Source organism: Aotus nancymaae, unplaced genomic scaffold (genome assembly GCF_030222135.1).
Source record: "Aotus nancymaae isolate 86718 unplaced genomic scaffold, 86718_ANA_hifiasm-v0.15.2.pri h1tg000049l, whole genome shotgun sequence".
Taxonomy (NCBI): Eukaryota; Metazoa; Chordata; class Mammalia; order Primates; family Aotidae; genus Aotus; species Aotus nancymaae.
The window spans coordinates 11893841-11918670 of NW_026988463.1; the positions used below are offsets into that span (position 1 = coordinate 11893841).

Genomic DNA, 24830 nt, shown 5'->3' on the forward strand with positions numbered 1-24830 from the left:
GTGATCTCCCTGCCTCAGCCTCCCCAAGTGATGGGATTACAGGCGTGAGCCACCGTGCCTGGCCCTGTTTGGCTTTTGAATGCCTGATAATAATGTTCCTTAATTGCAGGTCAGTGAAGCCAAACTAATTGCTTGTTGGGCACGTAGATTGCCTTTTTAATTTGCTGTATAATGTTGTCTCTACCAGAAATGCACAATATATTGTTATCTAAGTAAAACTCATTAAAATAATCTTATACATAACAGAATGCCTGATATTTTGTCCTAATCTTACAAATAAAAGAAAATTGATTGGCATGACAGAGAGTTATAATTTACGAGCTCTCTTTTTTAAGTGCTTTTGTACCCATTTTGGAAGATACACATAAAATGATTGCTATGGTTTATATTAGTGTGATAGTTTTCTGTACTAAGGATTGTTTTGTTCTGTGCTTTCAGTATGTTTTAAATGATAATAATGATAGGGACTTTTGAGACAGTCACTTATTTCAGACTGTACAGTTTACCCAGAGAGATTAGCATTTATCCAGCGACTTTGCATTTTATTAAATAAAAAGAAACCTGTGCTGTCATTCTCAGCTCACAAATGCCCATTGTGAGGGTTACCCTTAGAATTTGTAGGAACACTTGTTCATAGATTGGTAAGATGGGTAATATTTATTTTCTTTCTGTTTCCTTGGACTAACTAACATGGCAGCTTTGCAGAGGGCTTTGCCTTTACTCTTTGATGATTAATTTCATTCATTTAGCTAATATACATTAAGCAGCTTCTGAGTGCCAGGAACTGTTGGAGATACCAGTTTGTTTGTTTGTTTGTTTTTTCTGTTTGTGATACATGATCTGCCCAGGAGAAAAATCTCTGAAATGAATTTCAGAGCTTTAGAAATGATTTTACATGGCTGATGCCATGGCTCATGCCTGTAATTACAGCACTTTGGGAGGCTGAGGCAGGTGGATCACTTGAGGTCAGGAGTTGGAGACTAGCCTGGTCAACATCAGGAAACCCTGTCTGTACTAAAAATCCAAAAAATTAGCCAGGCATGATGGCACGCGCCTGTAGTCCCAGCTAGTTGGGAGGCTTAGGCAGGAGAACCCCTTGAGTCCGGGAGGAAGAGGTTGCAATGAGCGGAGATTGTGCTACTGTACTCCATCCTGGAAAAAGAATGAGACTCCGTCTCTAATTTTAATAATAATAATAATAATGCCAAGTGTGGTGTCTCATGCCTATAGTCCTAGCACTTTGGGAGGCAGAGGCAGGTGGATCACTGGAGGCCAGGAGTTCAAGACCACCTTGGCCAACATGGTGAAACAATGTCTCTACTAAAAATACAAAAATTAGCCAGGCCTGGTGGCATGTACCTGTAATCCCAGCTACTCGAGAGACTGAGGCAGGGAGAATCACTTAAACTGGGGAGGTAGAGGTTACAGTAAACCAAGATCACACCACTGCACTCTAGCCTGGGCAGCAGAGTGAGACTCTGTCTCAAAAAAAAAAAAATTGAAATGATTTTACAAATACCGTAATTATCATCAAGGAACTTCTACTAAAAAAATTAACAAATGCCTATCTTAAAAATATTTTTTTCTCATTCAACCTTAAAAATGTCAAAATGCCTCTCTTTTAAAGGACATTGTCCATTACAGTTTCCTTTAAAATGTTTGTCTTTTCTTCTTGTAGGTTATTTCTTATGAGGGTCATGGATATCCCGTATCTAAACTTAGAAGGACCAGACTGTAAGTAAATTTGTATTTTCTTTTTGCATCTGTGCATTTAAGCATGTGGGTAACAGGAAAATACTATTAAAGAAAAAGCTTTTTTCACTTAAAATTGGGCAGTGATTTTGTGGTTGATATGAATAGTATACTTAAGTTAATGGGATGCTTGGGCATTCATTAGTCATCTCTTCACTTACTGAATTTTTAAAATGCATGTCTTCTCTATATGTTTCATTTTCACTCAGAAGTGTTTTCATCATTTTATATAAATATTTATAATAGATTTTAAGATATGCTAGTTGTCAGTAACATGGTAAAATTTCTATTTTCTAATTAGTTGAGTATGTATATATTTAAATTTAGAAGGTTGATTTTTGTTTTGTTTTTTTATTTAAAAACCGTGGAAGGTCTATGGGAGGTGGTTGCTTTTTCTTTTCATCTGCTTTTTTCTCTGTTTCATTGTTCTTTTTTTTACCTTGATGCATGTCATTGGCATGTAGAAGTGGGTAAACCATACTTCATGATAATTTGTTGCAATGATAGTTTGAGGACATACTGTTGTATTGCCCTTCATATCAGACTGATACTTTGGCCTGTCATTCTGACAAGAATTCTGTATGCTAAATATCGCCATTCCCAGTTTATAGTCCAGAGTGTTTAGAGTGGTTGCTTCTCTTGCTTAGAGTTGCATGGTTAGGTTCTAGGTCTGGGATTAGAAAACAGTATTATGACTCAGGATTGCCTTACTTAACAGTTAGTCCATTTAATTTGAACAGTGCTTTTTTTTTTTTTTAACTAAGCAGATTAAAATGGGAAAGTTAAATGTTTAATGACGTGAAACTTCTTGAACAGAGCAGCCTTTATTTTTCTTCTAAATAATTTGCATCGCTGGGTGTGGTGGCTCATGCCTGTAATTCCAGCACTTTTGGAGACCAACGTGGGAAGATCACTTGAGGCCAGGAATTCGAGACCAGCCTGGGCAACATAGTGAATAGTGAGAACCTATCTCTACAAAAATAAAATTTAAAGAATATGAAAATTAGCCAGGCATGGTGGCATGCACCTGTAGCCTCAGCTGCTCAGGAGGTTGAGGTGGGAGGATCGCTTGAGCCCAGGAGTTCAAGGCTGCAGTGAGCTGTTATCATGCCACTGCATTCTAGCCTGGGTGACAGGGCAAAACCTTGTCTCAAAAAATAAATAAAAATCAAAAAATAAATATTTTCATAGGAACTTCATGAGAAAAGAAGATGTTTTTGCATAGGGTTCAAGTTGTTGTGGGTTCTGTAAAGTACCAGAACCTGAGGTCTAGATTACAATGGGAGAATCCTACGATCCTAAGCATACTTTTAGGAGTTGTTTTGGTAATCATGAGGAATTCATAACAGTTCTCCAAATTAGCTTAGACTTAGTTTCATCAAAGAGCCGCTGGTTTACTTGATCACTTTTCACCCATCAGCATTTCATCATAAATTTGTCTTGTAGTGGAGCCTAAACGTGATCATGTTCTCCATGTGACATTCCCCAAAGAATGGAAAACCAGCGACCTTTACCAGCTTTTCAGTGCCTTTGGTAAGTCCCAGTTCAGATGTACTTTTTAGGGTTTTGCTATTCATTTTGTATAGGTGGTCAGAAGTAGAAAGACAGCTTTGGCCTGGGCATAAAAGAATGTTAATATTCAAGATTTTAATGTCACTCTTTGAATTTTCTGGTTTATGATACTGTTATCTTTGTGCTAATATGATCTGAGAAATTTTTAATAGCACCTCACAATACAGAGCTATTAATTCATGGAAAGCAAAACACCATGATGATGACCGCCCTTACTACTGACCAGGGAAAATAAGCTTTGGCTGAGGATACATCATTTTTAAGACCAAACTCAGAGGGCTTGTATGTTTCATAATGGGAGAGGAGGCAATTTCTGCTGTAGATTGAATAATCTAAGTAACACACACAGATGTTTGAGTAGATCAGGATTTGTGATACATGTATAAGGTAGGACAGTCCTTCTCTTTCCTTTTTTACCAGGTCATGTGATTAGGTTTGTTTGAGCAGTCTCTTGATTAGTGTTTACGAAGACCATTGTGATTGTAAACCCACAGTAATGCCTTTTATTTTAACAAACAAAGTATTTAAGCTAGTCTCTTTGGAAAATCTTGGTTAAAACAAAGGCCACAAAACCTAAATGTTCAGTAGTAATAAAGTTTAGTAACTGTTTATGTATCTTTTAGTATGTAGCCATTTAAAAAATATTTGAAGAGTTTATTAAAAGAAGTTGAAGTGCTTTTATTTTAACATTTAGACTGAAAAGCAGATACAAAGTAGGCTTCCTATATAACTAAGACCATTTTTAATTTTTCTCTATTATTTTCCTCTCTTTCTTTTCTTTTTTTTTTTAAATAAGTTTGGGCTCAAATGATCCTCCCACCTTGTACTCCCAAAGTGCTGGGATTACAGGCATGAGCCACTGAGCCCGACCTATTTTTTTCTTATGTTTATTTTAAATTGATATTTTAGGATCGTAGACGCATAGTAGTGCCACCTGCACTTGATAATACGGTACCCTATTTCTGAAAGCAAATATAAATGGAAATATTTAAAATAAATCAGAACGAACATTAAGACATACGAAATTAAGTATTAACACTACTTTCAGTAAGATTATGTGTAAGCATGGTGGTGTGCACCTATAGTCCTAGCTACTTGGGACACTTGGTTGGGAAGATCACTTGAATCCAGGAGGCAGAGGTTGCAGTGAGCTGAGATCGAACCATTGCACTCCAGCCTGGGTGACAGAGTGAGACTCTGTCTCAAAAAGTAATAATAATAATAATAATAATAAAGAAATAGTTGTGTTTTTGAACCTGTGATCTTTATTAGTGGTCTCTGATTTTTGTTAGTGATCTTGATAGGAAAATAAGTCTCCAATAATAATAATAATAATAATAATAAAGAAATAGTTGTGTTTTTGAACCTGTGATCTTTATTAGTGGTCTCTGATTTTTGTTAGTGATCTTGATAGGAAAATAAGTCTCCAATCCTGGTATCGCACTGAATGATGACAAGTCCTAGGGCTATCGTGTTAAATTTCCAGTAGCTTCTTTTCCCCCTGATCTGTCTCCTCTCTTGAAGTTTTAACCTAAATAACTGCTGTGGTAGCCTTTAAACAGACTAACTCTCTGTAGTGCTGAGGTTTTGATCACGTTTTAAACAAGCACCTTCTCTCTTTTTAAAGATAGGCTATACTGAAATGTGTAAGATACACACATTAAATCAGATAGCTCTCCACATAGTCAAATGTTCACTTTCAATTTGCGATTGCAGGTAACATTCAGATATCCTGGATTGATGACACATCAGCATTTGTTTCCCTTAGCCAGCCTGAGCAGGTACAAATTGGTAAGTGTTTTGGATTTCTGTTTTGTGTATTAAATACTGTGAGAGGTTGCCCTCCCGCTGCCTCCTTAATTTAAAAGCTGTGATTTCAGTCAGCTTACATGCATTGCTGCCTGGTTTGTTTTTGAGATTGTCTCTGAAATAAATAATTAGCAAGTATCATGTATAGATGAGAAAATAAGACAAATCTTTTTATTCATTAGGTATGCTACATAGTGTATTTTTTCACTTACCTCCATTCTGTTCCTTTTGCATTGCACCTTTTCTAAAGTGATTTGCAGATTTACTTTGAAAATGAGAATTACCTGTAGTAAATTAATACCTGTTCATCTCTGTACTTTCCCTATTTGTTTATACATCTGTGAGATTTATTCATTCCATTAAACTTGTATCAGATATTTGTTGTTGTTGTTGTTTGAGACCAAGTCTTGCTCTGTTGCTCAGGCTGGAGTGCAATGGCACAATCTCAGCTCACTGCAACCTCTGCCTCTTGGGTTGAAGTGCTTCTCCTGCCTCAGCCTCCTGAGTAGCTGGGATAGCAGGCATGCGCCATGACACCCTACTGATTTTGGTATTTGTAGTGGAGACGGGGTTTCACAGTGTTGGCCAGGTTGGTCTCGAACTCCTGACCTCAGGTGATCCACCTGCTTCTGCCTTTCAAAGTGCTGGGATTACAGGCATGAGCCACTACACTCGGCCTTGTTTTACAAACAAAGTTAATATTTTATTTGCTTTTAAAATATGGTTCTAGGCCGGGCATGGTGGTTCAACACGAGCAGATCATCTGAGGTTGGGAGTTTGAGACCAGCCTGGCCAATAGGGTGAAATGCTCATCTCTACTAAATATATAAAAATTAGCTGGGCATGGTGGCATGTACCTGTAATCCCAGCTACTCAGGAGGCTGAGGCAGGAGAATTGCTGGAACCTGAGAGGCAGAGGTTGCAGTGAGCCTACATTGCACCACTGCAGTGCAGCCTGAGCAACAGAGTGAGACCCTCTCTCAAAAATAAATTTAAAAAAATAATAGAGTTCTAAAAAGATGGAGCACCCCATCTCTTGTTGTATCCTAAATAATTTTGATATTAACCATCATTAAACATTCTGTTTTCTTAAGATAAAAAGGTTTTGAATAAAATATTGATGAAAATGTATGAAATGAGGAAAATTAAGCTACATATTCAAATAAATTTCAAGTACGATGCTGCTTCGATAATGTAAAAGGTGATAATTTTAAGTGGTATGTTTAATTTTTTTTACTTTAACAAAGTGCTACATAGTAAAACTATGTAATTCTGATAGAAGAACTGTTGAGTAATTATATATGAAAACTTGTACAAATATGCAAATTCAGATAACAGTATTTTGGTATTTTTGTTTATTATCTGACTGTCACAGGGATCCAGGTCGTGTTGTAGAGGGGAAAAGCTTAGGTTTTTGGAATCATACTGCAACACCAGTTATAGTTGTGTGACCTTGGGTGCCTTATTTAACTTTGATGAACAACTTCTTATCTCTGTGAACTGAGCATAATAGTTTGGACTTTAGCCTTATTGTGAGGATTCCATGAGATTAAGTAAATGAACCTTGACATAGCTTTGCGCTTTTACTGTGGTTCTTTAACAGCAGGTTAATGCGGAATGTACTTCAGGAGCATCAGACACCAGGGATAGTGGTGGATGCAGGGTGTGATTGATGTTACTTGTTAAATATTTTAAGTTTTGCATAGAAATTTTTTCTGTGATCCATTTCCCCACCATCCTCAGATAGTTTAGAGAGAATCCAGAGGGATTAAATTATTAGAAAGCGCAAGATAACTTCAAGTGGGGGTGGGGAACTTGAGATGACAGTTATAATGAGGCTTCAGTGTGGCTGCAAGAAGACTGAGTTGAAAGCCCTGACCTGCAGTCTAATCCAGCCTCCTCTGCTCAGTGTACACTCTTCAGTTGCTTTGCTGGCCACATTCAGTGACATTGAAGCTGTGCAGCAGGATAAAAGGAGTTTCACAGACTGACACAGGGACTAACTTTGGCTCCACCACTTGTCAGCCACGTGTCTTTGGGCAGGTTATGTAAACCCTTCAAGCCACAGGTTCCGTATTTGTGAGAGGGAAATGATAATAGTTACTTTGCATGATTGTTGTGAGGATGAAATGAGATCATGGATATTAAGTTTCCAGCAAAGAGCCCGTACTCCACAATCAGTGCTTGACCAGTAGTAGGTAATTATTAAAATAGCTGCTTGGCCTCTCTTGCCGTGAACAATGTGTAAGAGTGCTTTGAAATCTGTAAAACACAAGTTAGTAGCATGTATTTGAAAATACAAGCATGATTCCTTGTTTATGTGTATGAGATATCAGTTTCTTTTAAAATTCCTGTTATACCACCATATCTGATGTCAAATAATTGTTCTCTTCCTTACTACTGGATGATTCTTCAAACAGTAGATTTTTTGGGGAGCGGGGATAGGGTCTCACCCTGTTGCTCGGGTTGGAGTGCAGTGGTGCAATCTCAGCTCACTGCAACCTCCGCCTCCTGAGTTCAAGCAATTCTCTTCCCTCAGCCTCCCGAGTAGCTGGGACTACAGGCATGTGCCACCAAATCTGGCTGATTTTTTATTTTTTGTAGAGAGAGCGTTTCACCATGTTGGCCAGGCTGGTCTCAAGCTCCTCATCTCAGATGATCCGCCTGCCTCAGCCTCCCAAAGTGCTGGGATTACAGGCGTGAGCCACCACACCCAGCCCAAATAGTAGCTTTTAAGCTAAGTATTTTATTCCATGGTAACTAATCAAGGAGCTACATTTCAGAATCATGTGTAGCCACCTAAGCACTCTATTGTCTGATTGCTTATTGCCTTAGTTTCCTGAGGGCGATGTTGGGTTCCTCTTGTTAGCCTCTGTGTCCTCTGTCATGCCTGACACACACTGTAGCATGAGGAAATAAATGTGTGTTAGGATAGGGAATATGGGGAATTGGCCAAGATGAAATTGTGATCTTCTACCCTTTTTCCTCCTAGATTAGATCACTGTTGTCTTGATAAATGCAGTTTTGCTAGTAAAGTTTAATTTTCCCCTATAGTATCTTTTCTCATGCAAAAGACAACTCTTAACAAAATACTTAGCCATTTGAGCATGCTGTGCCTCTGACAACATTTCCTTGGCCAGAAGAAGCCGCAATCATCACCTCCCTCATGAACCTGGCTCTGCCCTCCTTCCTGCCTTATCTCAGCTTCAACATGAGTTTCTCTATTGTTTTCTTCCCCCTCCCTCCCCTCCTGTTCCCTCTCCTTTTTTGAGCCAAAGTCTCTTCTTTTGATGTGGCTAGAGTGCAGCAGCACAACCTCAACTCACTGCAGCCTCAGCCTCCTGGGTTCAAGCGATACTTATGCCTCAGCCTCCCAAATAGCTGGCATTACAAGCATGCACCACCACACCTGGCTAATTTTTGTATTTTTTGTAGAGACAGGGTTTTGCCATGTTGGCCGGGCTGGTCTCAAACTCCTGCCCTCAAAATGATCCGCCCATCTCAGCCTCCCAAACTGCTGGGATTATAGGCATGAGTCACTGCCCTTGGCATCTTTGATGTTTTCTCTGGCTCTCTTTGTAGGGTATTGGGCGTCATTCTCTGCTTTCATAGCATCTTGTGTTCCTTATTGTATTGTTTTCACAGATAGACTGTAAACTCTTTGAGAGTAGGAACCACGTCTCAGTCACCATTGTGTTTTCAGTGCATGAAGTGGTAGTATCTGTCATTAGTAAGTAAATGTTGAATATTCATTAAATTGCATAAATGATATTCATGGTATTGTGACTTTTTGCATGTGATGGATGTAATGAGTCTCTGGTCTTTTGCTGTGATTTCTAAAATTATGCAGATGTTTCACTGAAAGACAATGTGAAATTTATTTTTTATAATGGTGATTCTAATGATAAGAAGGACCCAGGGTTTCTGATGTGCTGCAAATCCTATTAATGTTATCTTAAATTACTTATTCATTTCAGCGGAAACAGAGGGCCTCTTAGATCAATAATGTAACATTGAAAAAATCATTAAATGCCTATTTATATAGCAGCTTATAATGGCTTTTTTGGCTCTTTTACAAACTATTTTTGATTTACATTTAAGGAGTTGCTTTTTAACTGACACCTGTTTTTTTTGTTGAGTATTATTCTAATTAAGATTTTTAAAGCCATTTTTGACTTTTTTTTGGAGACTGGGTTTCAGTCTGTTGCCCAAGCTGGAGTGTGGTGGCATGATTATAACTCACTGCAGCCTCCAACTCCTGGGCTCAAGCAATCCTCTTGCCTTAGTCCCTTGAGTAGCCAGGACTGTATATGTAGGCACCCACCACACTCTGCTAATGTTTTCAGAATTTTTTTTATAGACATAGGGCCTCACCATGTTACTCAGCTGGTCTTGAACTCTTGGCCTCAAGCCATCCTCTCGCCTTGGACTCCCAAAGTGCCGAGATTACAGGGGTGAGCCACTGCACCTGCCATTTTAGATATTTTGAATATGAAAGTTCTCTTTTATAGGAAACCTTTTTATACTAATTACTAAAACCCTTCTACTGAGTACCATTGGGTTTCTGTTGCTTTTCGATTGCTTCTGCTGGAAGATGGTCCCTGCCAGCTCTGGTTCTTCAGATGAAGCAGTACATGGCCAGTGTGGGACTTGATGCCATGGAAAAGACCACTCGCCTTCACCATTTGAGAATTTTTCTCAAAGTAATCAAGCAGGAAATCATCTTTAATGGTCAAATCTGAATAGCTCATTTATATTTTGGATTTATATATTTCTAATGTAGTTTTATTAAATGGAGGGAAGAGCTCAACAATATTTCAGATGTAGTAGAACTTTCTAGCCATACTCTCAATATTTACACATTGTTTTGAGTGCCTTTAAATGCATTATAGGACATTGTCTCTCTGAATATGATTTTTATAGGAATGGCTTTAGAAAAATAGCTTTTTCACATATTTTGAAAGCTGGAGATTGGAACACACACTGTAAATACCATAAGAAACTTTTTACAAGTGGAAATTTATAAAGGCACCTTAGAAGAGGCAGGAACCCAACATTTTGGGTCATAAGAAGTTACCCAATAATTATAAATAAAATAAAAGCCTAAATTCAGACAGTTCTGAATTCCTGATATCCTACCTTAGAAGCTTTTTCAGGATGATTGTTGGGATGAGGGAGGATACTTGGCTTTGCTTCAGTCTAAATTATTGAGTGCTTATGTTAAATTTTATTTTTAAAGCACAGGTTTTGATTATGGTGAATAGATGAATATTAGAACTGTGGAGACAACTCTTTTGTGGTGATTATTCAGCCCTGAATTTGCTAAAAAGCTGCTTATAACTTTGAACTTTACCTGTGCTTTTTATTATCCTTTTGATGTTTGTAGTGATAACTGCTTTTTATTTGTGATATTACTCATTTATGTCTCATTTTTCTTTTGTTCATTCCAGCCAGCTGTTAACAATTTTGTTGCTCTCTCCAAGAAGCAGCTTTTGGCTGTGTTCGTCTTTCTGTATTGTTTGCTGTTGTCTATTTTGTTGGTTTCTGGTTTTTTCCTTTTGCTTGCTTGGGTATACTTTGCTCCTCTTTTTCCAGTTTCTTGAGCTGGAACCGTATGTTACTGGTTTTTCTTTTATTCTTTTTTCTAAATTCTTTTTAAAAATTTTAAGCTTGGCTTCCTCAAGGTTGTTCATAGGTCCACGTATTAATATCTTACTGATACCCAGTGATTGATCAGGGGTCATGCTGAAACATCTTGAGCCAGTAAAGCTTTAGCCCTTTGCCAGCTAAGAACAGACTCAACGTTCAAGCAGCTTACAAGTCTGCCCCAGTGTTTACTTTTGTCTAAACCTTCTGTCCCCTGTGGGCACACAGGCCTCATGCTCAGCTCGCAAGGTGTACATAGCTAAGACTCTCTGCAAGTCATTGACTTGAACTATTTTCCTTTTCAAATAGAAGCATTTAAAGCTATAAATTAGCATCTTAAGTACTGCTTTAGTTATATGTTAACTGTTTATGTATTTTCAATATCATTAAGTTGGAAACATTTTGTGATTTCTTCTTTGATCCTGGATCATTTAGAAATATGTTGTTTCGTTTCCAAATGCTTAGGATTTTCTTAGATTTCTTATTGTTACTAATTTATCATTTCATTCTGTTGTGACTAAAGATTATTTCAGTCCTCTTAAATTTACCGGAATTTCTTTTATAACCAAGCACAAGGTCTATCTTGCTGAATATATACTATGTGTACTTAAAAAGAACATCGCTATCAGTTAGTATTATTCATATAGCCTATGTCTTTTTTTGATGTTTCTGTTTGTTTTTTTTGTTTGATACAGAGTCTGGCTCCGTAACCCAGGCCAGAGTGCAGTGGTATGATCTTGGCTCACTGCAACCTTTAACTCCTGGGCTCAAGCCATCTTCCCACCTCAGCTTCCTGAGTAGCTGGGACTACAGGCACATGCTGGGATGCCTGGCTAATATTTGTATTTTTTTGTGGAGATGGAGTTTCACTATGTTGCCCAGGCTGGTCTTGAACTCTTCAGCTCAAGCAATCCTCCCACCTGCGCCTCCCAAAGTAGTGAGATTACAGGCATGAACCACTGTGCCCAATCTTATTCTATATCTTTACTGATTTTTTTTAGATTTAGTTGTTATATCAGTTTTTGAGAAGGATTGTTAAAATCACCTATGATTGTAGAATTGTCTATTTACCCTTTTAATCCTGCCAATTGTCATGTCTAGTATTTTGTGGCTGTCTTATTAGGGTCATACGTATTTATGATTGTTTTATGTTTCTGATAAATTGACCTCTTTATAAAATGTCCCTCTTTTGTAATACTATTATTTTTAAGTCTGCCTTATCTGATATTATTATAATCACTTCATTCTCCTTATGTTTTTTATATTTGCATGGTATATTCTTTTATTTTTGATAGAGTCTCGTTCTTTTGCCCAGGCTGGAGTGCAGTGTCATGATCTCTGCTCACTGCAGCCTCCACCTCCCAGGTTCAAGCAATTCTCCTGCCTCAAGCTGCTCCCGAGCAGCTAAGATTACAGGCACGTGCCACCATGCCCAGCTCATTTTTGTATTTTTAGTAGAGACAGGGTTTTGCCATGTTGCCCAGGCTGTTCTCTATCTCCTTATCTCAAGTGACCCACTTGCGTTGGCCGCCCAAAGTGCTGAGGTTACAGGTGTGACCCACCACACCCAACCAACCTGGTATTTTCCTTCTATTTGTTCTAGACCTATCTGTATATACACAAAGTGAGTCTCTTGTAGACAAGGTATAGCTAGGTTGTTTTTTTTTTTTAAGACGGATTTCTGCTCTTGTTGCCCAGGCTGGAGTGCAATGGTACAGTTTTTGCTCACTGCAAGCTCTACCTCCCAGGTTCAAGCTTTCCTCCTGCCTCAGCCTCCTGAGTAGTTGAGAATACAGGCCTGCACCACCATGCCCGGCTAACTTTTGTATTTTTGGTAGAGACAGGGTTTCTCCATGTTGGTCAGGCTAGTCTCGAACTCCCGACATTCAGGTGATCCACCTGCCTAGGCCTCCCAAAGTGCTGGGATTACAGGCATGAGCCACCTTGCCTTGCCAATTTTAATTTTTTATGTGTTCTGATAATTCTGACTGAAAGTTACCTGTTCTGATAACTCTGACTAAATCGGAATATTTAGTCCTATTTAATGTCATATCGATATGGTTAGGTCTGTCATTTTAAAATTTCCTTTTTGTGGAGAGAGATCCAAGATGGCTGATGATTAGCAGCTCGGGCACGTATCTCCCAGTGAAAGCGCAAAGAACGAGAGGACGCCACACTTTCAGACGAATATTAGTTGCTCACGGACCACGAGATTCCCAGTGGAGGAGCTCCACGGGTCGCCAGGGCGACTCTTGTGGCCGGCGTGGCGGTTTTGCTGGTGCCTTAGCACGCCAGTTCTTGGTGCAGAGTCCGGATATTCCCGGGCAGAAAAGCACCATCAATCTTAACACCGCTGTTTTGGCCGGCTCAGTGGATTGCTCAGATTTCGGCGCAGGGAATCAACAAGTTGGACGTCAGAGACCCAGTTAGAAAGTCGGTAATTATAAAGACGACAGACGGACAAATATATAATGAAGGGAAGAAACCAGCGTAAAAAGGTAGAGAATACTCAAAATCAGAATGCCTCTCCCTCTACAGGGGATTGCAATTCCTCATCAGTAACGGAACAAGGCTTAATAGATTACACGGGTGTTCCAATAACAGAAGCAGGTTTCCAAACGTGGGTGATAAGAAACTTCTGTGAATTAAAAGAACTTATTCTAACCCAATGCAAAGAAACTAAGAACCTTGAAAAAAGGTTTGACGAAATGTTAATGAGAATGGACAATTTAGAGAAGAATATAAGTGAATTGATGGAGCTGAAAAACACAACACGAGAACTTCGCGAAGCATGCACAAGTTTAAACAGTCGAATTGATCAAGCAGAAGGAAGGATATCAGAAGTCGAGGACCAGCTCAGTGAAATGAAACGAGAAGACAAGAATGCAGAAAAAAGGATGAAAAGGAATGAGCAAAGTCTCCAGGAAATATGGGACTATGTGAAAAGACCTAATTTATGTTTGATAGGTGTACCTGAATGTGATGAAGAGAATGAATCCAAGTTGGAAAATACTCTTCAGGATATCATTCAGGAAAATTTTCCCAACCTGGCAAGGCAGGGTAATATTCAACTCCAGGTAATACAGAGAACACCACAAAGATATTCTTCAAGAAGACCAACCCCAAGGCACATAATTGCCAGATTTATTAGGGTTGAAATGAAGGAGAAAATACTAAGGGCAGCTAGAGAGAAAGTTCAGGTTACCCATAAAGGGAAACCTATCAGACTTACAGCAGATCTCTCAGCAGAAACCCTACAAGCCAGAAAAGAGTGGGGACCAATATTTAACATCCTTAAAGAAAAGAACTTTCAACCCAGAATTTCCTATCCAGCCAAACTAAGCTTTATGTGCGAAGGAAAAATTAAATCTTTTGCGAACAAACAAGTACTTAGAGAGTTCACCACCACCAGGCCTGCTTTACAAGAGCTTCTGAAAGAAGCACTATACATATAAAGGAACAACCAATATCAGCCTTTCCAAAAATATATCAAAAAGCAAAGAACTTTAACACAATAAAAAATTCACATCAACTAATGGGCAAAACAGCCAGCTAGCATCAAATGCTGGTATTAAACTTATATATATTTTAATTGGATAAAAAGCCAAAACCCATCGGTATGCTGCATCCGGGCCCATCTTACATGAAACAATACACAAAGACTCAGAGAGAAGGAGGAAGATTTACCAATTGAACAGAGAGTAAAAATAAACTAATAAACAAAAAGCAGGAGATGCAATTCTCACCTCTGATAAAGTAGACTTTAAAGCAACAAAGATCAAAAGAGGCGAGGAATGACATTACATAATGGCAAAAGGATCAATGCAACAAGAAGAGCTAACGATTCTATAGATCAACGAGATAGAAAATTAACAAGGATATTCAGAACTTGAACTCAGACCCGGAACAAGTAAACTTAATAAATATTTATAGTACTCTCCACTTCAAATACACAAAACATACATTACCACCTCACACCTATTCCAAAGGTGACTATATAATTGGAAGTAAATCACTCCTCAGTAATCGCATAGCATTTCATAGGTTTAAATTAAATATTGGTTGGCTGTTTGTTTGTTATCTTCTTCCCTTATTCCTTCCTGACTACATCATTAAGTATAATTATCAGTATAAAAGAGGTTTTCAATACCCATTACTAAATTGCATTCTAGCCTGGGCAAGAAAGCAATACTCCCATTCTCTCTCCCTCTTTCTTTTCCTTCTCCCTCCTCCCCATTCTCTCTCTCTCTTTCTCTTCCTTTTTTCTCCTTCCTATTCTCTCTCTCTCTTTAAAAAAAAAAAAAAATCTAATTACACAATAAGATCTGGGCTATATAATATGGCAGTTTAAGGGTTAGGTTCAGCAGTCAAGTAAGTTTTTGTTTGCTTGTTTTTAATCCTAGTTCCTTCATTAATTTTGGCAAAAATCTTAATTTTTCTGGGCCTTCTATAACTGTGTAATGGTGACAGTAATATATACCTTACTGTGTTATTGCTTTAGTTAAATTATACATTATATAATGTTCATAGCCCAATATTACTAAATAAATGAAATAGCCCAGGTGCTGTGGCTCATGCCTGTAATCCCAGCACTTTGAGAGGTTGAGGCAGGCAGATCACTTGAGGTCAGGAGTTCAAGACCAGTCTGGCAAAACCCTGTCTCTACTAATAAAAAAAAAATAAAATAAAATAAAAAAATAAAAAAAATAAATAAAATAAAATTTCCTTTTTGTTTGTTTCCTCTGTGTTTTGTTCTTTTGTTTACCTCCTTTTTTTCCTGCCTTCTTTTGAATAATTTAAAATTTTTAGAAGAATTCCATTTTAATTTCTCTATTGGCCTTTTTATCTTTTTGCATTCTCTTTAGTGGTTGCTTTACAAATTTCAATATCCATAATTTTTCACAGTCTTCTCAGAGTTCATACTGTACCATTTCACATAGAATATAGAGAACTTAAACCATATTGGTTCATTTATACCCATTCCTTGAAGTCTTTTAGGCTTTAATTGGGCATATGTATTATATCTGCATTCATTATAAAGCCCACAAAGTAGTGTTATCTTTTACTTTAAACACTCTTATGTATTTTAAGAAATAAGGAGAAAAAATTATTTACTCAGATGTTTACCATTTTCAGCATTCCTCATTCGTTCCTGATGATCCAGGTTTCGTTTTTGGTATTCTTTTCCTTTAGGCTTGTAAAGTGCCTTCAGTATTTCTTGTATTGATGGTTTAGTTGGCAACTGATTCTGTGATTTTTTTCTTTGTCTGAAAATGTCTTTATTTTGCCTTTATTCCTGTAGGATATTTTCACTGCATATAGAATTCTGGGTTTTTCTTTCAGCGTTTTGAAGCTGTAGTTCCACTGTCTTCTGGCCTCCATGGCTTGAGATATCTGTGTCATTTGAATTGTTGTCCTATATGTAATGTGTTAATTTTCTCTAGTTATTTTCAAGATTTTCTATTTATTATTGGTTTTAACAGTTTGAATATGATGCACATAGGCATAACTTTCTTTGTAATTATCTTGTTGAGGTTGGCCGAACTTTTTGAATCTATAAATTTATAGTTTTCACTGGAAGTTTTTAGGCATATTCTCTTGCTTCTCCTCTGAAACTCCAGTTACCCACATGTAGAAGATCTTTTGATAGTTTGATATTTCCTAGTGCTCTGTTCCTTTTTTCTGTGTTCGTTTCTGTGTCTTCTTTATATAATTTCTATCTATCCACAGGCTCACTGACTCTTTCCACTGACGTCATTATTCTGCTATCAAGCCCATCCACTGAATTTTTTATTGCATATTTTAGTTACAAATTTTCATTCAGTTTATGTTTTCTGTTTCTCTGTAGAGAGTTTCTATCTTTTATTTCATTTGGAGCCTACATTTCAGTTTTCTTTTCTTTTTTTAAAGTTTTTAAATGTTTTGAGTTTGTATATTAGTCTATATTTCTTTACCTCATTGAACATAGTTATAATAGGTTGTTAAAAGTCCTTGTCTGCTGGTTGTGGTGGTGCACACCTTTATTCCCAGCAACTAGGGAGGCCATGATGGGAGGATCACTTGAGCCCAGCTCTAGGCTGTAATAAGCCATAATTGTACCACTCCACTCCAGCCTGAGAGATAGAGCAAGACCCTGTCTCTTAAAAAAGTTAAAAAAAAAAAAAAAAGAATAAAAAAAGCCCAGGTGTGTTGGCTCATGCCTATAATCCTAGTACTTTTAGAGGCCAAGGAGGGAAGATTGCTTGAGCTCAGGAGTTCAAGAACAGCCTGGGCAACATAGTGAGACCCTGTCTCTACTAAAAATAAACAAAATTAGTCAGGCATGGTGGTGGCATGTTCTGTAGTCCCAGCTACTTAGGAGGCTGAGGGAGAGGATCCCCTGAGCTCAGGAGGTCAAGGTTGCATTGAACCAAGACCATGCTACTGCACTCTACCCTGGGTGACAGAGGAAGACCCTGTCTCAAAAAAAAGTCATTATCTAATAATTTCAACAACTGCGTTATCTGAGCGTTGTTGATAATTGTTGTTGGGATGGTTTCCCTTAAGAATGAGTCATGTTTTCCCGGTTCTTTGTATGTTGAATAATATGGGATGGTTTCCTGGACATTGTGAGTGTTCTTGTGTGGAGACTTTGGATTTAGTTACATTCCTCAGAAGAGTGTTGATATTTTTATTTTAATTTCAGCAGGTAATTGGCCTGGTGTGGTGGCTCACACCTGTAATCCCAGCACTTTGGGATGCCGATGTGAGTGGATCACTTGAGGTCAGGAGTTCAAGACTAGGCTGGCCAACATGGTGGAATCCCATGTCTACTAAAAAATGCAAAAATTATCTGGGCATGGTGGCATGTACCTGTAATCCCAGCTACTTGGAGGCTGATGCAGGAGAATCACTTGAACCCGGGAGGTGGAGGTTGTAGTGAGCCAAGATCATGCCACTGCACTCCAGCCTGGTGACAGTGAGACTCCATCTCAAAAAATAAATAAATAAAAATTTTAAAAAAGGAAAAATAATTTTGGCAGGTAATTAACTTTGTTAGACTCAAACTACACACTTTTTCATGGCTGTGGTAGGTTGGGGCTGAGATCTTAGCTTAGATTGCTCTCAGTTTTCCATGTGTATGGTTTGGGGTCAACCAGAGACTTGGGCTGGGTCTGTACACCAATATGAGGTTCTTCTTCTCTGGCTTCCTGTCTTCCAGAATTCCTTCCTCACTCTGTTGCCCCTGTTTGCCCCCAAGCTTATTCCCTAAGGACTTCCTTATCTTCGATTTAAAAAAAAAAATTATTTAATTTTAGGACAAACCCTGCATGTAGCATTAGAAACCTGTGCTTTTTTTTTTTTAAGATAACATTTTGCCCTAATGCCCAGACTAGTCTCAAACCCCTGAGATCAAGCAATCCACCTGCCTCAGCCTCCCAAAGTACTAAGGTTACAGGTATGAGCCACTGTGTTTGGCTGAAATCTGTGCTTTTGAATTGTCACTCTTACGGCACCAATTTTTTTGTTTGTTTTTTTGAGGCCGAGTCTTGCTCTGTCACCCAGGCTGGAGTGCAGTGGCGTGTTCACAGTTTACTGAAACCTTGACCTCCTGGGCTCAAGCAGTCCTCTTGCTTCAGCCTCCTGAGTAGCTGGCACTACCACACCCAGCTAATTTTTAAATTTTATTTAGAAACGAGGTTTTGCCACATTGCCCAGGCTGGTCTTAAATTCCTGGGCTGAAGCCATCTGCCTGCCTCAGCCTCCAGCAACCTACCCAGCCTCATACTTCTAAAATGTTGGAATTACTGGTGTGAGCCACTGTGCCTGGCTGGCACTTGTTTTGTGATCTAGACTTCCATATCACAAACCATGCTTAACTACCTCCTTCTGTTTATTTAATAACATTTTCAGAAAATATAATGTAAATGCATCAAAAAGCATGCCTTTAAAAGTGACTCATTTCCTTTCAGATACATATATGTATTGTATCTGAAGTACAATATATTGATACATTATATATTGATAGACCATCCAGTTATAGTAGTATCTTAGCTTCTACTTTTGGTGCCTTTTGTAGTTAGGTAGTATGTTACTGATTTATTTATTCTTCAAAGAAGAAATGCACAAAATATTCAAGAAACAACCAAAAAGTGAATATTTTTCCCATGCATGTTAATTTTCCTAATCTTAAACTCTGCATAGAATTGGTTTACAATAGTGATCTTGAATTCTAAATGTGGCAGTAGATAAATGAGTCAAACTATCGCATCACTTTTAAAAATAAGACTTCTGTTATTTGGAGGGGGATATATGATTTTTAGGCCGTAAGCACAGGATCCTGGAAAGCATGTTCAGTTGTCCCTTGGTATTCATGGGGGATTGAGTCCAGTACTCCCTGTAGACTTCAAAATCTGAGCATGCTCAAGGCCTGATAGAAAATGCTCTAATGTTTGCATATATCCTGTACATATCCTCCTTTATACTTAAAAACATCACTGGATTACTTATATGCCTAATACAATGCAAATGCTTTGTAAGTAGTTGTTATATTGTATTGTATAGGAAATAATGACAAGAAAAAAGTCTATGTGTCAGTACAGATGCTGTTTTTTTCCTTAAATATTTTCCATCTGTGTTGGCTAAATCCACAGATGTGGCACCCACAGTTATGAAGGGCTGACAGAATTTTTTTTTTATACAAGCAAGATTTTACAACGGTGGCTTATGAAGTACTTCAGTTTGCTATAGGAAAATCATTATTAGTAAAACGTGAATGTATGTTTTATATTGATATTTTCTGACTTGAAAACTTGTAAGAGCAACTGATTTGTCTTTCTCTAGATCTCTCAAGTCATCAAAAGCACCATGGAAATGTTTAATAATATTGACTGAGAATCTTCTTGTTTTCTGATTTCCCCTAATGTGTTCAATTTGGAGAATTAGCCGTCTTATGTATCTCTGCTATGAAATCTTACAGATTTCAGAGTTTGGCAATGACTTGGACTCTCCCTAATTAGCATTCTTTAGGGCATTAACTGGTATGAGAATAGAGCAAAAAGCTTCCTGACTGCCAGAGAAGGATTCCCAAGTCCTTGATATAATGACAGCATTGAAGCTGCTGTTGTGTCCTGTGGCACTTAGAATGCAGCCAGGAGAAAGGCAGCACTTGTGTTCTGGAGACTGAAGTTTCATGTTCTGTTACATTGTTTCTTATCTATATTACTAGCACTTCATTTTTGTGTTTTAGGGCAGTGGTCCTTGGCACCAGGGACTGGTTTTGTGAAAGACAATTTTTCCACAGAACTGGGGGTAGAGGTGACGAATGGTTTTGGGATGATTCAAGCATGTTACATTTATTGTGTGCTTTATTTTGGTTATTATTATGTTGTAATATATAATGAAATAATTATACAACTCACCATAATGTAGAATCAGTGGGAGCCCTGACCTTGTTTTCCAACAGTCTTGTTTTCCGAGACAGTCCCATCTCAGGGTGATGGGAGACAGTGACAGATCATCAGGTATTAGATTCTGGGAGTATACAACGTAGATTCCTCACATGTGCAATTTACGATAGGGCTCACACTCCTATGGGAATCTAATGCCACCACCAGTCTGACAGGAGGCGGAGCTCAGCTGGTAATGTGAGCGATGGGGAGTGGCTGTAAGAACAGATGAAGCTTCTACACCTGCTGCTCATCTCCTGCTGTGCAGCCGGGTTCCTAACATGCCAGGGAACATAGACCAGTACAGATTGGGGACTTCTGTTTTAGGGCCTATGTTAGCTGGACCTAAGAATGTTTACTTTATGATGTTCTGTCAGATTATTGAGTAAATCTCTCTAATTTAATTGTAGTGTCACTTGTGAAAAATTACTTTCATTGTTCTCTCACCCTCTTCAAAAATTTGAAGTGAATCAAGCTTATTGAAAATGTTAAAAAAGGCTGGGCGCATTGGCTCACACCTGTAATCCCAGCACTTTGGGAGACCAAGGCATGCGGATCACTTGATGCCAGGAGTTTGAGACCAGCCTGGCCAACAGGGCGAAACTCTGTCTCTACTAACAATACAAAAATTAGATGGGCGTGGTGGTGTGTGCCTGTGGTCCCAGCTACTCAGGAGGCTGAGGCAGAAGAATTGCTTGAACCTGGTGGGCAGAGGTTGTAGTGAGCTAAAATCATGCTACTGCACTCCAGTCTGGGCAACAGAGTGAGACTCTGTCTCAAAAAAAAGCAAAAAATATTTGAAAATATAAAGAAGAAAACAATTAATCTTACAACCTAGTAATGAAGTAAAATTTTAGTATTTCCTATCTGTTGCTTTACTCTGTCTAGATGAGTATTTTTTCTATTATTTCCCCTTTATTTTTAGTTGACACATGATAATTGTACATATTCGTGGGATTCAGAGTGACATTTCAATACATGTATACAGTATGTACTGATCAAATCATTAGCATATCCATCATCTCAAGCATGTATTATATTTTTGTGTCGTGAACATTCAAACTCCTCTCTTGTAGCTTTTTGAAAATATGCAATATCATTAACCACACTCACCCTCCCGTGCTGCCAGAACATCAGAACACATTTCTCTTACCTCACTGTAATTTTGTAGCCATTAACCAACTTCTCTCCATCCTCCTCTTCCCTCTATCTTTCCCCACCTCTAATACCCACAGTTACACTCTCTACTTCCTTGAGCTCAAAACTTCTCGGCTCCCACATACGAATCAGAACATGCATTTGCCTTTCTATGCCTGCCATATTTTGCTTAACATAATGTCGTCTGGGCTCATTCATATTGCCATAAATGATAAAATTTCATCCTTTTTTATGGCAGAATAGTATTACATTGTGTAATATATACTACATTTTCTTTATCCATTCATCTGTTGATGAACATTTAGGTCTGTTCTGTATCTAAGCTATTTTGAATAGTGCTGCAGTAAACATGGGGATTCAGGATATCCCTTTGACTTTCCTTTGGATTGCTGAATTGTGTGGTAGTTCTGGTTCTCATTTTTTGAGGAACTTCCACACTGTCTTTCATAGTAGCCATACTAATTTTCCATCCCACCAACAGTGTGTAAGAGTTTCCATTTCTCTGCATCATTGCCAATATTTGTTATTTTTTGTCTTTCTTATGATAGCCATTCTGACTGGGTTGAGATGGTATCTCATTGTGGTTTTGATTCACATTTCCCTGATGATTAGTGATGTTGAACATTTGTTCATGTTTGTTGTCATTTGTATATCTTCTTTTGAGAAATGCCTTTTCCATTTCTTTGCCTACTTTTTAATTGGATAATTTGGGTTCTTTGCCATTGAATTGAGTTCTTGTATATTCTAAATATTAGTCCCTTGTTGGATAGTTTGCCAGTATTTTCTCCCATTCATCAGGTTGTTTTTCGTTCTGTTAATTGTTTCTTTTGCTGTGCAGAAGCATTTCAGTTTAATATAGTTCATTTGTCTATTTTTTGTTGTTGTTGCCTGTGCTTTGAAGACTTAGCTGTAAAATCTTTGCCTGGACCAATGTCCTTTAGCATTTGTCTAATGTTTTTTTCTTCTAGTAGCTTTATAGTTTTGAGTCTGTGCATAACATTTTTAATACTAATTAGGCTGAGACTTAAATACTTTTTTGGATCTGCTTTTTTTTTTATGGCGAAAAGATATACATATATTTAACATTAGCCAGCTGGACCCAGTTTAGATGATCCTAATTTTGTTGGCAACATCCAGAGCATCGTAATCAGGAGCCAGTCGAACATATGCCTTCTTCTCTCCATCAGGCTGAATCAGAGTGTTGGCCTTGGCCACATCAGTGTCATAGAGCTTCTTCACAGCCTGTTTGATCTGGTGCTTGTTGGCTTTAACATCCACAATGAACACAAGTGTGTTGTCCTCTATCTTCTTCATGGCAGACTCAGTGGTAAGCAGAAACTTGATGATAACATAGTGGTCAAGCTTGTTTCTCCTGGGGGCGCTCTTTCAAGGAAATTTGAGCTGCCTCCAGAGTCATACTGTCTTGGGCCGCCGGAAGGTGGGTGATAGGTGGATCTTCTTTTTTTTGTGGCTCTGGACACCTTTCAACACTGCCTTCTTGGCCTTCGCCTTGGCTTTGGCTTTATGAGAGGCAGGAGCTTCCTTCTTCGCTTTCAGTGCCATCTTGTAAAAAGGGCAGATCTGCTTTTTAAATTAACATCATGTCATGAGCATTTCACATGCCATTTATTTTTACTATTAGAAAAATTTAAAACTACATAGAAAATGAAAAAGTTATCTAGTACTCCTCTCTTTAACAAAGATAATTGCAGATTAATATTTGAGATTTACCTTTCGATTATGTATATAGTATTTAAGTATATAGTACATCTGCAGTATCAAGATTGCACAGCACACTTTAAAAAGCAGATACCACTGTGCCTTATTTAGTGCCACAGTCATAATTCACTGTCAGGAAATATTTTAGGACTCGTGATAATAGGAAATGCAAAGCAGTGAGATTCATCTACCAGTTTGCTCTTAGGCCACTGAGAAACTAAGTATAAGGAAACGTGCCTCTCTGATCCTTATTTCTGAGGCTTGTAATGTTTTCTTGTTTTTGTGAGTAGATATAATGAAGTGTTTGATTAATATTAGCTGTGCTTGTCTTTACGTGTTGACATTATTTTCTCATACATGATTCGTATTCTCTACAACCTCACAAATTTAAAAATGAAATCTGATTTTAGCAAATTTGAAATGTAAGTGATGAAATGTTTTTGGAGGACTTTGTTATATAAATGGCTAATCCAGAATGTAATATTATTTGGTAACTGAAAATACTACCAATAAATCTCTTAGGGTGATGGAATTATAGATGGATTTCATGTTCTTATGTTTTCTTCTATTTTTTGATTTTTCCATAGTGAATAGGTATTACATGTGTAATACAGTTTCTAAATTTAAGACTAAAAAAGCGTTATTTGCTTTTTTTAAACAAATAAGTAAAGGAACACAGCAAAGGGAAACATCTTGCCTTTACAATTCTTAGTATGGCTAGCAGAGTACAGTAGTCCCTCTTCCTCCATGGAGGATACATTCCGAGACTCCAAGTGGATGCCTGAAGCTGCAGATGGTATGAAACCCTGTATATACTTTGTCTCTTCTATACATATGTGCCTATGATAAAGTTAAATTGATAAATTAGGCACAGGAAGAGATTAACAATAATAACCAACAATAAAACAGACAATTATAACAGTATTCTTAATTAAAGCTATGTGTATGTGCTCTCTCGCTTTTTCTCAAAATATCTTATACTCTATTCCAGGAAACTGAAACTTTGGAAAACAAAATCATAGATAAAGGGGAACTACTGTAGCCCTTTTTTGTTGCTGACTGTAATAATTTTATGGCATCTTTTTTTTCTAATCGTGAAATTTATAGCATTAGTTTCTTCAAATTTTTCATCAACTTTTTGGTTTAAATCTGCTATTCTGAAAAAGAATCGATTAAACATTTTTGATTTGTGATGTTTAGTGTTAATATCTACACCACTGAGTGTTTCTACAACCTGTCTTTTCTTAGAAAAGATTTAATTTGTGTATCCTGGAAAGAAGCCCAAACATCACTTTAATAGCAGAGTGATTGTCACTTCATTTTGTTTAGCAAAAACACCAGCAAATGGTAGACCACTGGAGTGTTAAGTAACTTAAAATTGATGGCAGTGGTGACTTGAGCACTTCAGACCAGGGTTTTACCCACATTAATACATCTAGGTTAGTGAGTGCTTTCAGGTGATAAGATTATAAAAATCAAACATGACTTAAAGTAGTTATTTAGTAATGAAGCTCTATATTATGCAGTCCAGCTATTAATAGTAGGAATGCTTTTCATCCTTTCTGCATGTGAAATGGAGCAACGTGGGGAACTTCACAGAAACTTGTTTTCAAATTGCATCAGAGGCCAAGGAGTAGCAGCTACTCCTGCTATGCAAAGAAACAGAGAAAGACACTATCATATTAAAAAAAAATTGAAAATGAGATTTTTCCCTTTAAATCCTCTTTTGATATTATGTAGATAATT

The 24830-nt window shown here is 37.7% G+C and overlaps 1 protein-coding gene across 2 annotated transcripts in view; it reads left to right on the forward strand.

The window, feature by feature from the left end:
• Positions 1-24830, forward strand: part of PARN (poly(A)-specific ribonuclease) — a 201624-nt gene that overhangs the window by 73162 nt on the left and 103632 nt on the right. For both annotated transcript variants that reach the window (XM_012453224.2, XM_012453223.2), the window contains 3 exons: positions 1679-1734; positions 3199-3285; positions 5041-5115. In XM_012453224.2, coding sequence (XP_012308647.1) covers positions 1679-1734; positions 3199-3285; positions 5041-5115 — 218 coding nt within the window. The remainder of the gene's footprint in view (positions 1-1678; positions 1735-3198; positions 3286-5040; positions 5116-24830) is intronic.